General features: G+C 46.4%; 1 protein-coding gene across 1 annotated transcript; it reads left to right on the top strand.

Moving 5' to 3' along the window:
• The first annotated feature begins 8,671 nt into the window (after positions 1-8,671).
• LOC142572407 (domesticated amidase effector 2-like) lies at positions 8,672-14,477 on the top strand. Its single transcript, XM_075681500.1, has 5 exons — positions 8,672-8,712; positions 8,936-9,037; positions 9,501-9,586; positions 12,808-13,076; positions 14,349-14,477. Exons 1-5 carry the CDS (start codon positions 8,687-8,689, stop codon positions 14,451-14,453), a joined length of 588 nt encoding a protein of 195 aa, XP_075537615.1. The 5' UTR covers positions 8,672-8,686; the 3' UTR covers positions 14,454-14,477.
• Positions 14,478-15,323: the final 846 nt, after the last annotated feature.

Here is a 15,323-nt window from a genome sequence, read left to right on the forward strand (position 1 = left end):
CTTGCAAGCTCCAACAATTTCGGTTTGCGCAACGACTTCAAATCCATGGCTGCTCTGAATGCTGCTTTCTCTACTGCTTACTATTGTCTTGCCGCAAACTAACCCGGCAGCAACGACAACCACAATTACCAGCTCTGTTTCTGACACTAACAAAAGCCTGGCAAAGCTCAGAAGAAGAAAGTCCCGCACTCACCAAACCTCGCAGGCAGGAATTCCGCGCAGTCGTTCCGCTGCAGGCAACCAGTCGTCACACAGGGCTCGTTGCACTGCTCCCGGATCGTCGTTGAGCTGCTCAGCATACAGTCAACTGCATCTCTTCGCTGCTGGCCTCCGTTGTCGCGATCTCACCGCTGGCAGACAGTTGTTTGAAGTCGGAGGCGATCTCACCGCTGCCAACCAGATGTTTGGGATCCGACTGCTGGTACGATCTGTTGGGAACTCGGCGCTGACGCCCGTGGTTGTACCTGGGTCGCAAGCCCCAAGGGTAGCGTTGGCCTGGCGGCCTGGGGTACAACTGGAAGCATCCGAAGGTCCCGGCAAAGCATGAGTCGACTGGTAACAACGAAACAACTTGTTTATTTTAACATCGCAAAGAGTTGGCGGTCAGGTTTGACCGTAGTAGAGAGACGGGAGAGCACTTCACTCAACAGAAGAAATCGGAGCCCTCCTTTTGGCGTCCGGGGGCAGCTGTTTTTATACTCTCGCAGTTGAGGGCAAGAAGGAACCCCTCAAAAGACGAGCACGTGAATGTACAATGGGCTAATGGTGACGCACACTGTCGTAGCGATGCCGTAGCACCATGTCGAGCACGATCTCGTAGCACCCTGTCGTGGCGCTGCCGGTCGGACACAATGACTGTAATGAGAGGATGGTCCCTGCTTTGGCATCGCCTGTTTCGGGCATAATGACTGGAACGAGATCCCTGCTTTGGCATCGCCTGTTTCGGGCACAATGACTGGAATGAGATCCCTGCTTTGGCATCGCCTGTTTCGGGCACAATGACTGGAATGCGAGGATGATCCCTAGGCGGTCGCATCGCCGCAGTCGCGCCTGGAAACACCTGGCGATGAGTGTTGTGGCGACGACGATCGGGCCAAAATGTCTGCCGCCCCGCCGCAGTCGCGCCGGCAAAACCACGTGTCGCAGGCGAAACGCAACACCGGCTTACTTTGCAACCCAGAAAAAAGGACTACGTGACACGTATCGTAAAGGAAAAAACTCGATCAGTGGTTTCTGAAGGTGCTCTACAGATCTGCGAATCATACTTGGGCTCCTCAGCCAATAATTAGGAAGTTGGGTAATTAACCTAATTAATTAGCGAGTTATGGGGAAAACAAAATAATTGAGTTACTATAGGCTATGGCGAATAGTATGCGCTCGGCTTAATTCGCTTCCGACGCGCCTTTTATGTTTACATTCTTGGCTCAAGTTATCTGGGACACCCTGTGTGCTTTTCGCTATTATAGGATAGTGTAGATCTCTTGAAATTATAACACCAATCGCACTGATAGCTGTCATCCTACATTTCGCTTTTTCAGAGGCAGTTCTTTTACATCCAGGTTACACAACGTGCTCTCCGTTTGAGTATCCATACCAGGACAGAGCCAAATGAACGTTTGGCGGGCCGTATATCATTACCTCTGTAATACAAAATCATTACCCTGTTAGTGTATCCTGATTTTTTCAATTCCCCTCTTCACCTACTCTGGAGATGACAGATGTAGTATTGTGCATCCACGTGGCACAATACAGTACTACAAAACAAAGTAGTGTATAATATTGTCCTGCTGTATATGAGGTAAGCAGGGGCTCTAAGAGACAACCAGATTAGGGTGCATTGTAATTTCACTATTTATTTCTACTTCGTTAAATAAAAAATAAAAAAGGAAGTGTTCATAATAACAGAGACTTTAAGCGTATCCGCTATTCCGGCAAGCGGGAGCGGTTTGGGCGGAGTGCCGGATGGTCCGGGGCGTAAACGTAACCGGCCGGAGCATTGCAGCCGCCTGGTGCTCAACCAGACAAACACAGAGCTAAAATTGCAACCTACTTTATCCTGCTTCGCTGCTGGTGCAAATTTTCGGCAGCAGCGTAATTGGGTTCACAGTGACGCCACTGCCGAAAATCTATGCCCTAGCTAAGAAGAATATAGTAGTAGTCTCTGTGTTTAGGTGGTTGAGCTTTGCACCACCAGCTGGCGCCACCAATCTGGCCGCTCACGTCTACGCCCCCGCTCATCCGGCAAACCGCACGCGCTTGCCGGAATACCGGACGCACTAAAATTCTATAATATCAATAATAACTGTGTTTAAAATTTCAGTTACCGTTAATCTCAATCCTTTTGTTTACCTTACGTGTTGCTGTAACATTAATTTGTTTTCTTATTTCTTCTCGTTCATGCAAAGCTGACTACTCTATCACAAATTATTTCATTTAATTTATTATTCGTTTCTGTCCTATTTTGGTTTATATTTTTATTACCACACCATTTTCAGTCTATCCCCCACAGGAGGTTTGTGCCATTGTTGCAGCAATCATCATAATCATCATCATCATCACAATTATTATCATAATCGTAATCATCATCATCGCCAACCACTATAGATAAACTAAATGTGCCTGCATGAAAAAAAGCCGCCGCTGCCACCCGCTCTCATCGTTGTCGTCCTGAATGTGTGTGGTTCACAGCCACAGTGGGGTACTGCCATGATTCGGTCTGACTTTGCACTAACGCGCGGAAGGTGAAGACAAAGAAGAACAAGGATCATGGCCGACGACGGCGATTTCTCAGATTCTCCGGAAGAAATTTATCCGCCCGAAGGAATCGCACCACCGGATCATCGCAAAGCTCCTCATGGCGACGAGCAGAGGGACCCGAAGGAGTTGCACGCGGTGCAGCCACCTCCAAAGGTACGCGGGTCGCTGGTCCATGAGCCCTCGCACGGCGTCGCCCAGAAACCCGCAATAAAGCATGTGCTTCCTGCCCAGCAGCAATCTGGCGCACCACATGTGGCGCTAGTCAAGCCACCGACTAAGTACGCGGCGTCTCACCACTACGACGAGGTCCACCATGCTCTACCTGATGTGATACAGGCACGACTCCAAGCGCTGGCCCCAACGGGAAAGCATGCTGAGCACGGAAGCACTCATAAAACAAAGGAGCCGCCAGCAAGTGCTGCAAAACAGGTCTCCTCGATAGCGCACAAGCCTGTACACGGACTGCCAAGCGGCTGGAGCGCTCCCGTCCAGCAAGCGTCGGCTGTTCCTGGAGGAGCTTTAGAGGCTGATCGGAAGCCAGATCAAGGGGCCCATAGAACGTGGCTGCCAGCATCGTCGTCGTTGGGACGCCGCAGCTCCGTTTACAACTCTCACGCTGAGTCCGTCGAGGTTCATCAGGCGCCTCAGTCGCACCTGGAGCATCGTCGGAGTTCATTCGGAAGTATGGACGCGTGGGCCAATACTGATTTGCCAGCGCTCCAGGTGACGGCCGGCCTCGAACCAGCCGCCCAAGCCACCAACGTCCGCAGCAGGAAGCTCGACCACTACCTGGGTAAAGCTCCGAGGCCGGTTGTTAGCTCCACCTCGAATGTGCTGACTACGTGCGCCTCGACGGCACAGGCGTTCAGCCTCGTTTTTATGGTGCTCGTGGTTGCCGCCCTCTGCGTCGCCGTATTTTACATGCTCGATTACAATCCTTATTCAACCTCCAACAGCTCTATCATTGAACCTCCAACAGAGAACCCGGATGGCTTACACCCCCCTACTATGCTCTTTACGGACGCGATCGAGGCTTCCGCTACACCGGAATCTGCCCTTGAGAATGAAGAGCTCGCCAATCCACAAACTACGATGCATTACTCAACAGAAGTCACCTCAGGAGATGGAGACATGCACACAAGGTTGTTCGTCGCTGCTGCCCCTCATGCCGGCGCACCGAAGATTATGTCATTCAGCATGTCAACCTCGGAAGCAGTCACAACGGCGCCACAAGGTTCGACAACACGGGAAGCACTTACACGGAACAAGGCGTCCCAACAACGAATGCAAGCACTGAAACCAGGAGTGGTAGTCGAGGACTTTCACCCGGTAGGAACCGTGGAATGATTTGACTGTTCGAATGTCATGCTCATTCATTCACTGAATGGGGAATAATGACAAGGTGCCTCTTCTTTCCGTGGTCAACATGTGCGTATTGACGTGACCTTCGGCCAGTAAAAACAGTTTTCAAGGACATTATGTATGTTTTCACCACGGTGACAGCACATTCCCAGAAACTGAACTACTATGCATAATTTGCCGTGTTGCAATAGCATTAGTGTGCTCCTCGAGCAACGTTTGGGGCACAACGCTCACATGCGATGCAGTCGAAGTGTTTTCCGATTTTATAAGTAAATAACGGTATTTTATGTGCTGGAAAACTGGATGCAGCTTGCTATATGCGCATGAGCATTTTGTTCATTAAAGCTTACGCGCCAAGTATAGTTGCTGTCAATACATGCTCACTGCTGTTCCTTTCGGAAACACATTCACCAGTACTTCTTCGCGCTTCAGAGAGTTCTACCACGTGGTTTATTGTTTCTCTTTGAATTTCTGTCAGCGCATCCTGATTAAATGTGGCAAGTCATTCTTTTCACGAGCTTGCCAAGAATCTTTTGGCGCTTTCTTGTCGATGAGATGTAACGAATGAAGTGAGCCGACAAACTATTGTCACCTGGATTATGTTGCTTGAAAATTCAACGCCATGCGACCTTGCTCTCAGTTAAATATATGTTGCAAGAAAGGTGACCTAAATATCCGATGCAGGAATTACTGTTTACCATTCTGCAAATTTCAAATCATCTTTCTTTCCCATTCGCTGCACGATGGGTGAACATGCCTTTGTAGGGAAATCTTAATGTTTTCGGAATGAGGGGTACGTACCTCATAATCATATTGTGGTTCCGGCACCTAAAACCGGTCCAGATGGCATTTCCAATAGGCTGTTGAAAAATTTGGACGATGATTCTATAAAATATTCAACAGAGTATTTATTAATAATAATATTTGGGGTTTTACGTGCCAAAACCACTTTCTGATTATGAGGCACGCCGTAGTGGAGGACTCCGGAAATTTGGACCACCTGGGGTTCTTTAACGTGCACCTAAATCTAAGCACACGGGTGTTTTCGCATTTCGCCCCCATCGAAATGCGGCCGCCGTGGCCGGGATTCGATCCCGCGACCTCGTGCTCAGCAGCCCAACACCATAGCCACTGAGCAACCACGGCGGGTTACAGAGTGTTTCAATGAACTCTGGAAAAACGGTGATTACCCGGAGGAATGGAGAATTTCTAACACAATTCTTATTCCCAAACCAGGCAAGCAACTCAATCTAGATAACCTAAGACCCATATCGTTAACATTATGTCTGAGCAAAATCATGGAGCATGTCATACTCAATAGACTGACAAGGTATGTAGAAAACAGAAATGTTCTTCCGCATAACCTGATCGGCTTCCGTCCTGGACTTTCGACTCAAGATGCAATGCTTTTAATCAAACATCACCTTATTCTTGCTAGCCCGCTACATACGAGAGCTCTCCTAGGCCTGGATGTAGAAAAGGCCTTTGATCGCATCAAGAACAGGGCCATATTGGATATCCTCTCGGAGATGGGATTGTGCATGCGATTGTACAATATAGTCAAAGCCTTTCTCGGTGGCCGTTCTGCTTGTCTCAGGTTAAGCAAACTTCAATCGACAACCTGGAACTTGGCAATCGTGGGACACCACAAGGGTCTGTCCTATCTCCCATGTTATTTAATTTGGCAATGTCAAAAGTGGCTCGAGGTCTCGCGCAGATTGAGGGTATCCACTTTGTAATATATGCAGATGATGTAACAATCTGGAGTGCCGAAGGTAATATGGGACAAACAGAGACCGAACTACAGGAAAGCATTTATGTGGTGGAAACAATACTTGAGGGTATGGGACTGAACTGCTCTGCTAAAAAAATCAGAACTATTGATACTACGGAGCAGTAAGCGTGGGCGCAAGCCGAACGGATATATCCCGGAGGAAGAACCCCGCATTGACATATGCGCCAAGAATGGACAACGAATCAGGCAGGTTGAGACTATTAGAGTGCCAGGACTTCTCCTGCAAGCGAATGGATCTAATTGCAGGATGATACAACATATCTCTAACAAGTCAGAAGAAGTCATTAGGCTTCTGCATAGAGTTACCAACAAGCACAAGGCGCTAGGAGAAGACAGTGCCGCAAGATTGGTACATGCATTCGCCCTTTTCCACTTCTCGTACGCGGCAGGCATGCAACAATGGACACAGGCTGATAAGAACAAGCTAAACGCTTTAATCAGACGACTTATAAAGACTCCACTAGGACTGCCCATCAGCACGGCCAATGATAGCTTATTGCGCCTAGGGCTGCATAGCACACTAGAAGAGAGATGAGGCTCAACAGGTGGCCCACCAAGAGAGACTAATGGGGACATAACCTGGGAGGGCGCTACTTGAAGAGATTGGCGTAGAAGCTAACAACCACACCAACGAAGGAGAATTATTAACACAATTGCAAGTGGGACTACGAGAAACAATAAAGGCGACCCCGTTCCCTAGGAAGATGCACCCGACACATAACCTCGAGAGACGGAAGGCAAGGGCGAAGGCACTCCTTCAAGACATAGATCAACATAAGCAGCAGGCGGTGTTCGTTGACGCTGCCTTGGTTAAAAATAAGGATGCCTATACCTCCGTTGTTGTTGACAATCAAGGTAACATACGGAATGCCATCACCATCTCTACCAAGGACCCAACAGTAGCAGAACAAGTAGCAATCGCCTTAGCCATCCGGGCTAATCGGTGGACACATATTTACAGAGACTTTAGAACAGCCACACGCAACTTTGCTAACGGATATGTGACACGGATAGCAACAAGATTACTAGAGAAAGTTAACATTGAGAAGATTGAAATCCGCTGGTTTCCTGCACATCTGGGAGTGGTGGACGGAGCTCGGAGAAACCTCAATGAGGTGGCAAATGAAGCAGTACGAGGACTTTCTAGCCGTGCTCTTCAAGACCGAGCAACATACACTTCACCCGGGGAACACAGGGATCAGTTATTAACATATAACGAAATCACGAAGCACTATTATTAAAGCAGAAGGGAATACCCATTGCCACACGGTAAGCTTTGCTGTGCCCAAGCGGTCACATTACGTATGATACAGACAAGAACATACCCAAGTCCAGATTTATTAACAAGATGTATCCGGAGAGGGAAACTCAAACCAACTGCAATAAGTGCAACGGCATCATTACTCTTCACCACATGCTTTGGCTGTGCCCCGCGCTCTTCACAGACTGTGACAAGGTACAAGAATGGTGGCGGCAAATGCTACACAGTGAATCACTCTCTGACCAATTACGGGCAGTCCAGAAGGCCCGCGATGTGGCTGAAGGGCTCAGCCTTAGAGTACCAACGTGGGAGCGGCCCGCGTCAACCTAGGGTTGACCCTTCAGGACCCAATAAAGTTCTTCATATCATACCAAATATCTAAAACCCCTAATTTAAAAAAAAATGAGGGACGCAATTTACACAGCTTTTTATTTGTGAGAACTGTCTGCGTCATTGGCCCACCACCCTAACTATAGTGATATGTTGACAGAGGTTGTTGGCTGCTGGCTATTCTCACTAGCCGCTGCAGCGCGCGAGCAGCTTTGCGAGCTCATACTTGGAGTACAAATGCTGAAAGGTGTTTTTTCGTCTTAGACACTAACCGCACGCCTGCGCTAAGCATAAGAAGGATTGGACAATGGATGTTTTAGCCACTTTAGCATGCGAAGTATGTTGTGAGTGTGTGCAAATATTCATTTAATTTGCACCCTCAAAGTTACAATTTGCGCTATCAATAAAGCCAACACAGTGCTTCTTTTGAGGACAGCCGGGCTCCTATTCAGCACACTGGCAACAATTGTAAAACAATTATTCAAGATCTAGCGACACAGCTGCACATATACATTCAGAGTTAAGCGCTGTCAAACGAGGAAATACTTTGCTGTCAGAGAGTACTTGCGGAGCAGCATTTGCTAAGCACCCAAGGAAATGCGAGAAAAAAAATGTGTAAGAAACGTTCGCGACTCCATGAACGAGGAAGCGAATGAGGCGGGATAAATGTTAGGAAAGCTGAATTTGCCGAGAGCCGCTGAAAACGTTTCGGGGTGCCGGCAAGTTGTCTCTACACGCCCATCCGGGTTTTCGTCACGTGTTACGTAAGACGGTCTCGTTCGAGCCATCCACGTTGGTTTGCGAGCCTTGCACTTTGCACGCAAAGTGGCTCGTTGGGCGGTGAGGACAAGGTCGGCAGTGTTATGGCGTGACGCACACCAACTAACGCGACGCGCAGGCCCAGAAAAGGCTGCACGCGACGTGTTTGCACAACTGCTCTGTGGCACTATAGTAGAGCTCGCTCCTGCTTCGAGTTGCAGTCGCGTCCGCTGGTCAAATACGACAAGAAAACACGCCGAACCATGTATACATTATTCCGCGACCTTCGAAGGCCAGCTTCCCTGAATGGTGCCTGTTTTTATTGAACGGGTACCGTATTTTTCGACGCTCCGTCTGATTTTAAGATTATTCCGGGCCAACACTGCGCTGACGATCAGCGCCGCTGATTAAGGAACTTGCGAATGCAGTCCATCTCGTCCCGATGCAGGCAGGTGCAGTTCTGCGCGTATGTTTAACGCCGGAGGGTCGTGAATAAAAAAAAACTGACAAGAAATGTAGACGTGTGCTTACGAAAAAAGAAAAATGGTCGCTGAGTCCACACTGCTGCTGTTGTGACCGGCGGCCGAAGATAGGCGCTATTCTGCGACTCAAAGCATTTCTTTGTGCGGTCACTGCCGTCTACTCACTGTTCCTTTCTTTTACCTTCTCAGGCATAAAACTACGGCGTTTCTTCGACGCCCGAGAGTTGGCTGGGATTATTTGACTGCACCGAGAGGACTGCTTTGCAACAGTGTTGCATCGACGAAGCAAAGGTGAGAGAAGCCTGTCGCATGGTGACTTTGAGCAAACATTATAAGTATCAAAATTTGCTGCCTAAGCAAAACATACATTTACACTAATACCTTGATCTTTGTTCAAGGTCGGTGATTTCGATGGTATAACAAAAATGCTACGCATAACGCAAAGATAAACTCCAATTTCAGTTCCGAATGTCTTGTGCCTACACTCTGGTTCTTTTCCTGAGCATCATAGTAACATACATCGCTACATGGCAAACAGTCTCTTAAAGTTCATTTCGCCTTGTGGCGCACGTCACATGCTGGCATTACGAAGCTGGCCGCAGGCAGGTCAGTAATAATTACACGAATAACACGTCTAAGTTGTTAAACATAGCCGCAATAATATAAAAGATGACGCAACCTACCTATCTTGCTCGTGAGGTATCCGAACAGGTTGTTTAGATTTCTTTGTCGAATCTAAAATTGACTTATGCAGGCCAGAGTATCTGCGAAAGCGTAAGGAGGCGGCGATGAAGGAATCGGTGCTCCTCGCCGTTCTTCTTCTTCTCGGCGTCGTTGCGGGTGAGTACGGAAGAGCATCAGAATTTAAGCTGGTCTAGTGTCCCTTGTGGGTCGAAAGCAATAATGTGTTTGACGACCACCCTCAGGGCTGTATCACGCAATGTTTTATGCTTGAAATATAGAGTAATATTTTTGTAAACAGCGTTAGCACAGTGTAGAGCTAGCGGCACGCAAATGTACCTACAGCCTAGTCCTTGTGCTTACAATGTAATGACGGTCATACACGTGCTGTGTCGCACACACGTCGAGCCAGCTAGGCGTACACTGTTAGAAATATTTTTTGTGTGAAAAAGAAATAACACCGAAAATCTTTTGTAATTTTTGTTAGATATGTTTTCTCTTCTCTTCTGTTTTCTGTTAGTTTCCTTTTCCGCGATTTTACCAAAATAATTTGTTTATATGTTTTTCTGTAATTTTACAGAAAAAGAATTATGACAGCTTATTTCATGAAGGAAGTAACATTTACTCCCCTCATAACTGCAGCTTCCATTTAGTAGAAAAGAATACTAAATTGTAACGTATCATACATGCACAGATAAGCGCGCTACGTAGAGCATATGAGATGTAACCACAGGCAAGACATCTTGTGCCAGGACACCTGGAGCTATAAACGCCAAGACGCCCAGCACCACACAACACATGCAAGAATGCACTCTACGATTTTATATAGCCCTACCGCGAGCCACGTGACTCGTTCTGATTGCTGCTGCACCTAATTTAGAAACTATTGCCAATCGGCTCACTCATACGAGATCTGTCTGCCTGCACTTACGTGGCTGACGAAGCCGCACACAAATGTTTATTGAGGATAATGCAGAGACGAAGAAAACTTACTTCGCTCACAGATGGATGAGAACTTTTTCCCTGGTTTTCAATACGGTAAGTATGGGGGACAATTCTGTTAAAATCTAGGAAAATTCTGGGTTCGACGAGGAACAGAAGAAAGAAAAGCAAAATAATTTGTTTCTTCCAATGAGAGAAATTTTCTGTAGTAAAAAAATGGGAATCTTGCGTTTCTTTGTTATTTCACGTTTATTTTTTAGAGTGCAGGCTATAACGAGCACGCAAGCTTCGCTGCGCATTCACGCGCCCCTTCGTTGGTGACGTCACCTGCAGTTGGCAATGAAACTGGCAATCGGGAACAAGCCGAACACATGGTTCTGCATATGCTGGCATGTTGGCGTTGCAAAAGAAGAGCGCAAAGGCCGGAAAGAACTCGCCTCCAAGTTGTAAAAATTATAATTTTGTCGGGCTGTTCGGAGCATTACGCCGTGCAAAGCTATAAACATGAAGATATCATGCAAAAGGGGACACGCAATTCAGTACCACGCTTGTTCTTTCTGAAATGTATTTTGTTACCCTGCTCACAAGCGAACGCATATTGCCAAAACATTTTCTCTTCTTATACCGAAGATTCTTGACGCGTATAATGCTGATAGTTTAGAGCAATCACAGAAGATAGCAGCAATCAGATGTTTTTTTTTTTTCGTGTGACATCAATAATACTAGGCGCAGGCTGCAAATGACGACGAAACCTGCGCAGAAAACAGGGTTTGCAACATACTCCATCTCAGCGTGTGCAAGAATGCTCTAGTATGTTTTTTTTTTTACTTTCGTCTAAATGTATGCCCTGCGAAACAACTTGCAAATGTCCACAGTACATTTCAGAGTAAAATCCGCAACTGACACCCATACAAATGCATTATCCTGTTTTGGTTGCTGACAGAGCCTGGTTGCATTTACCTTGACATCATTTTTGTGCACTTTGTTAATCTATTTCTGTAACGAACAGGGCATTGTGCAGTAGTAAATGTAGATAGTTATGTGTTTTTTTTTTTTGTGGAGCCATAAGTCCACTGAATGCAATGGCTAAAATAAACGCATACATCATTTGACAGCGCAATGAATACAATGGCTAAGATAGATGGATATGTCATTCGTGAATGTGTTATAATAGTCGGCGCGTTTGGTCAATGCATGTTTGCAGGTTGTAAATTTAAAACGTCATGCCTTAGAGTGGCTGCGCATAGAAAAAACCACACAAAAGAGTAAATTTAAAAAAAAGCATCCTTGACCTTCTCAGCCCACACAAGGGCAGACTACGCGCTTGTACTTTCATGTGGCACACGGGCCGTATTTATTCGTGTAAGACCTGCCCTCGTGAGAGGCCCGCGCCCTAAAATTGAAGTGGGAGAATTTCAAAAAAAGAAGGGTTTCACTAAGCATCATGAGCATACTAGAGTGCTGGTTAATTCCCGTAAGCCACTACAAGATGGCACTAGTACGCGTCTGAAAATTAGAAAAGTTCGTCGGCGGCCAGAGTTTGGATTATATTGCAGACCAGTATGAGCGCAGTTCAAGGCATCAGAGAATATAACCATAAGCTTGACTCCTGCAAGGCTCAAGAACGGTAATATCCAGAAAAATAGGTGCGGACTTTGCACAAGTAAATACATATAACCTTCGGATATATATATATATATATATATATATATATATATATATATATATATATATATATATATATATATATATATATATAAACGAGAAGAAAGGGGTTTAACCGAGGGGCCCGATTTTTATTAGTCATATCATGAGAAGCCAACAAACACTGACACCAAGGACAACATAGGGGAAATTACTTATGCTTAATAATTGGAATAAAGAAACGATAAATTAATGGAAATTAAAGTGGATGAAAAAACAACTTGCCGCAGGTGGGAACCGAACCCACAACCTTCGTATTTATACACACACACGCACACACACACACACACACACACACACACACACACACACACACACACACATATATATATATATATATATATATATATATATATATATATATATATATATATATAAAGGTAGCTTCGCCCTCTAATACGCGCCACAAACAGGGGTCCGAAGTTAGCTTCTTGTGGGAAAGTAAGAGACGCACAGCCAACGTTGAGACACGCAACCGCTCGGATACAGGAATTCATCGACGATCACACAGCGCCGGCACCAGAAGACGATAGCGAGAACGTACAACTGTGCATTGTGAGTCGTCCATTTGGATTTCATTTCGGACCGATAGCAAAGGCTACATTATGACTTTTCTGCCCCCTACGCTCCCCTTCCTTTCAGATTGCTCTCTACTCAATGATGACAATCAGTATTTATCCCTTAAGTGTTACACTTCTCTGGTAATTCGTGCCGCGTGTAAACTGTTCGTGCAGCCAGCAAGGCCATCGAATGCGTCGACCCGCAGCCCTTCAAGGGTGACTGGGTGACCAACGCCGAGAACAAGAAGCAGTGCGTGATCCTGGTCAAGGAGAAGTGCACAGGCATGCGCGACGTTCCCACGGACAAGTGGCGTCGCGGCAAGCAGGTGCGGACCAACTGCGACAGCATCCCGCGATGGACAGCCATCGGCTCCTTCATGAATGGCGACAAGTTCAATGGGCATGCCGCCATCTTCGAATCCTGTGACACGGACGGCATCTGGGTGAGCAGCATGACAGGGGTCACAACGTAATTGCTTCACAACTATTAGTCTAAACCTAAAAGCTATGCGCTATGAAAGGCACCATATGTGTTTAATGGCCTGATATAATTTAGACAATAGTTGTTTTATCTTCATCGTCCAGCACACTGTTAGTCAACCGGCGCGCTTACAGCCCTCATTGAAATGCTGCTGCCATGACGGGCATCCAAACCGCGGATCTGTTAGTCTAAGCATGCAATAGAATACCATAACAACACTCTACTGTAGTGCTGCGAGCATTAATTTATAGCCCATGTAGACTTGGGACAAGTTGAAATCGTCATCCCGATCTTTCAACCTGCGATAATCTAACGACGCTACAAAACTCGCATTACTAGGACCAGCCAGCAAGGAGACGAGTAAAGAGTAATAGCGCGCCTCTTGAGCTGCATGAAAATAAGTAAATTCCATATAGTAACCGTTAGCAGCATTTTTCTATTTATGCCCGGTAATGATTTACAAAAAAAAAGTTGGAAGAATGCCGGATTCAAGTGTACAACTCATTAGCATCACTTCGTCTGAGAGAATGTGCGACTGCAGCAAAGCTTACTGCATCGAGGTTCCCAGCATGCTTCGCAGAGAAATGCAGCAGCTATATAATATATACACAAAGTAAAGCTGAGATCGTCCGATGCCGCGGTCGCGTCCCTTGCCATAAATATTCTTGGTTCGTTTACAGCACTTTTATCACTGTTGCCTTTGTTGATATTCCCATACGCTCCGCCCTTGATAACATTAAATATGTCATCAGTCGTCAGTTACGCTTACAACATTACGTCGTCATGAACTGCGATGTAGTCGTCAGCCATCGTACCCACTGTGATGAATGATAACAAGCAGCGTACGAGTTGTGCGATTCCTGGATCAGTGTAGCGAGACTACTATACTGACATCGGCGTGCTCGTCAAGTGCTTAGAGGAGAGCGAACCTCACCGACGTCAGCGTCAAAAGCAGTGGAGGCACCGCTATACGGCGGCGTTCACTGCAAAGCAAATCAGCCGTCGAGGACGCCTAAATTACTTCGTTCTACAAGGAAAATTCATTGTAGTAGTCTTCATTGTAGGGGCGTTCACACGCGTATGCAAAATTTGAATTTGGGCCGGAAAAAATATAAATCCTTCATAATGCAGGTCATGCGGCTGTAGAGGCGTTAGTCTGTCATTTCTGGCACGTTTTCTTCTCGTTTATTTTGTGTCTCTTCCATCTCACAGTGTAGGGTCTGGGTACTTCCAGGTGTACGACCAGTGGGACGCAGCTCCGGTGGACCGCCGCAAAGTTCCCTACGGAGACTCTCGGCCTTACTACAACGGCGACAACTACTACATGATCGAGTTGTGATAAACTACCTCTCTCGAATACACATCTTCCGGCAGTGTACGAGAAATAATGTCCTTAACGCATGCACAGAACGAAGAGGTTACGTCATAAGTACCTAAGATGTGCTTTTCTCAGCCAAGCAATGTCTAGATTGCGCAGTTTTACCCCTTTATGAATTGTTGATTTAAGCGGCATACACGTACCCGCGGTGGTTGCTTAGTGGCTATGGTGTTGGGTTGCTAAGAACGAGGTCGCGAGATCGAATCCCGACCGCGGCGGCCGCACTTCGATGGAGGCGAAATGCAAAAACACCCGTGTACTTAGATTAAAGTGAGCGTTAAAGAACGCCAGGTGGTCCAAATCATTCCGGAGCACCCCCTACAGCGTGCCTTATAATAAAGTTGTGGTTTTGGCACGTAAAATCCCGTAATCTAATTTATTAAGAACAGACGCGAAAGAAGCCATGCATCAAGGCACATAGTACATGGTTTGTATATTTATTTATTTATTTCTCGTGCTAGCCCACTGTTCATGAGCGGGTCGTTCATTAGCGTGTATTCTGGATTTTAACATTGAATTCATAAAGCCAATGTATGGGTATTAACCAGATTGTATCTGAGATACGCTATCAAAGAAATTTCCATATCAACCAGAAGTTCTTGAGCATTATCACAAAAGTGGAGTTGTCACACTTTTAGAATATGGAATCAGCATTTGTAGTTCTGCTGCCTCTGTTACTACGTAGTTTTTGGAGTTCATTGCAGCGAGAAACTGTGAATCAAATTCGATCACCCGGCGCTCTTCCGCAGAGCCTATTGAAACAACTGGCTGCCAACACTAGCACACATCTCTACATGAATGACTCGAGCATGAACATTAGTCTCACACAAA

Source organism: Dermacentor variabilis, chromosome 2 (genome assembly GCF_050947875.1).
Source record: "Dermacentor variabilis isolate Ectoservices chromosome 2, ASM5094787v1, whole genome shotgun sequence".
NCBI classification, from domain to species: Eukaryota; Metazoa; Arthropoda; class Arachnida; order Ixodida; family Ixodidae; genus Dermacentor; species Dermacentor variabilis.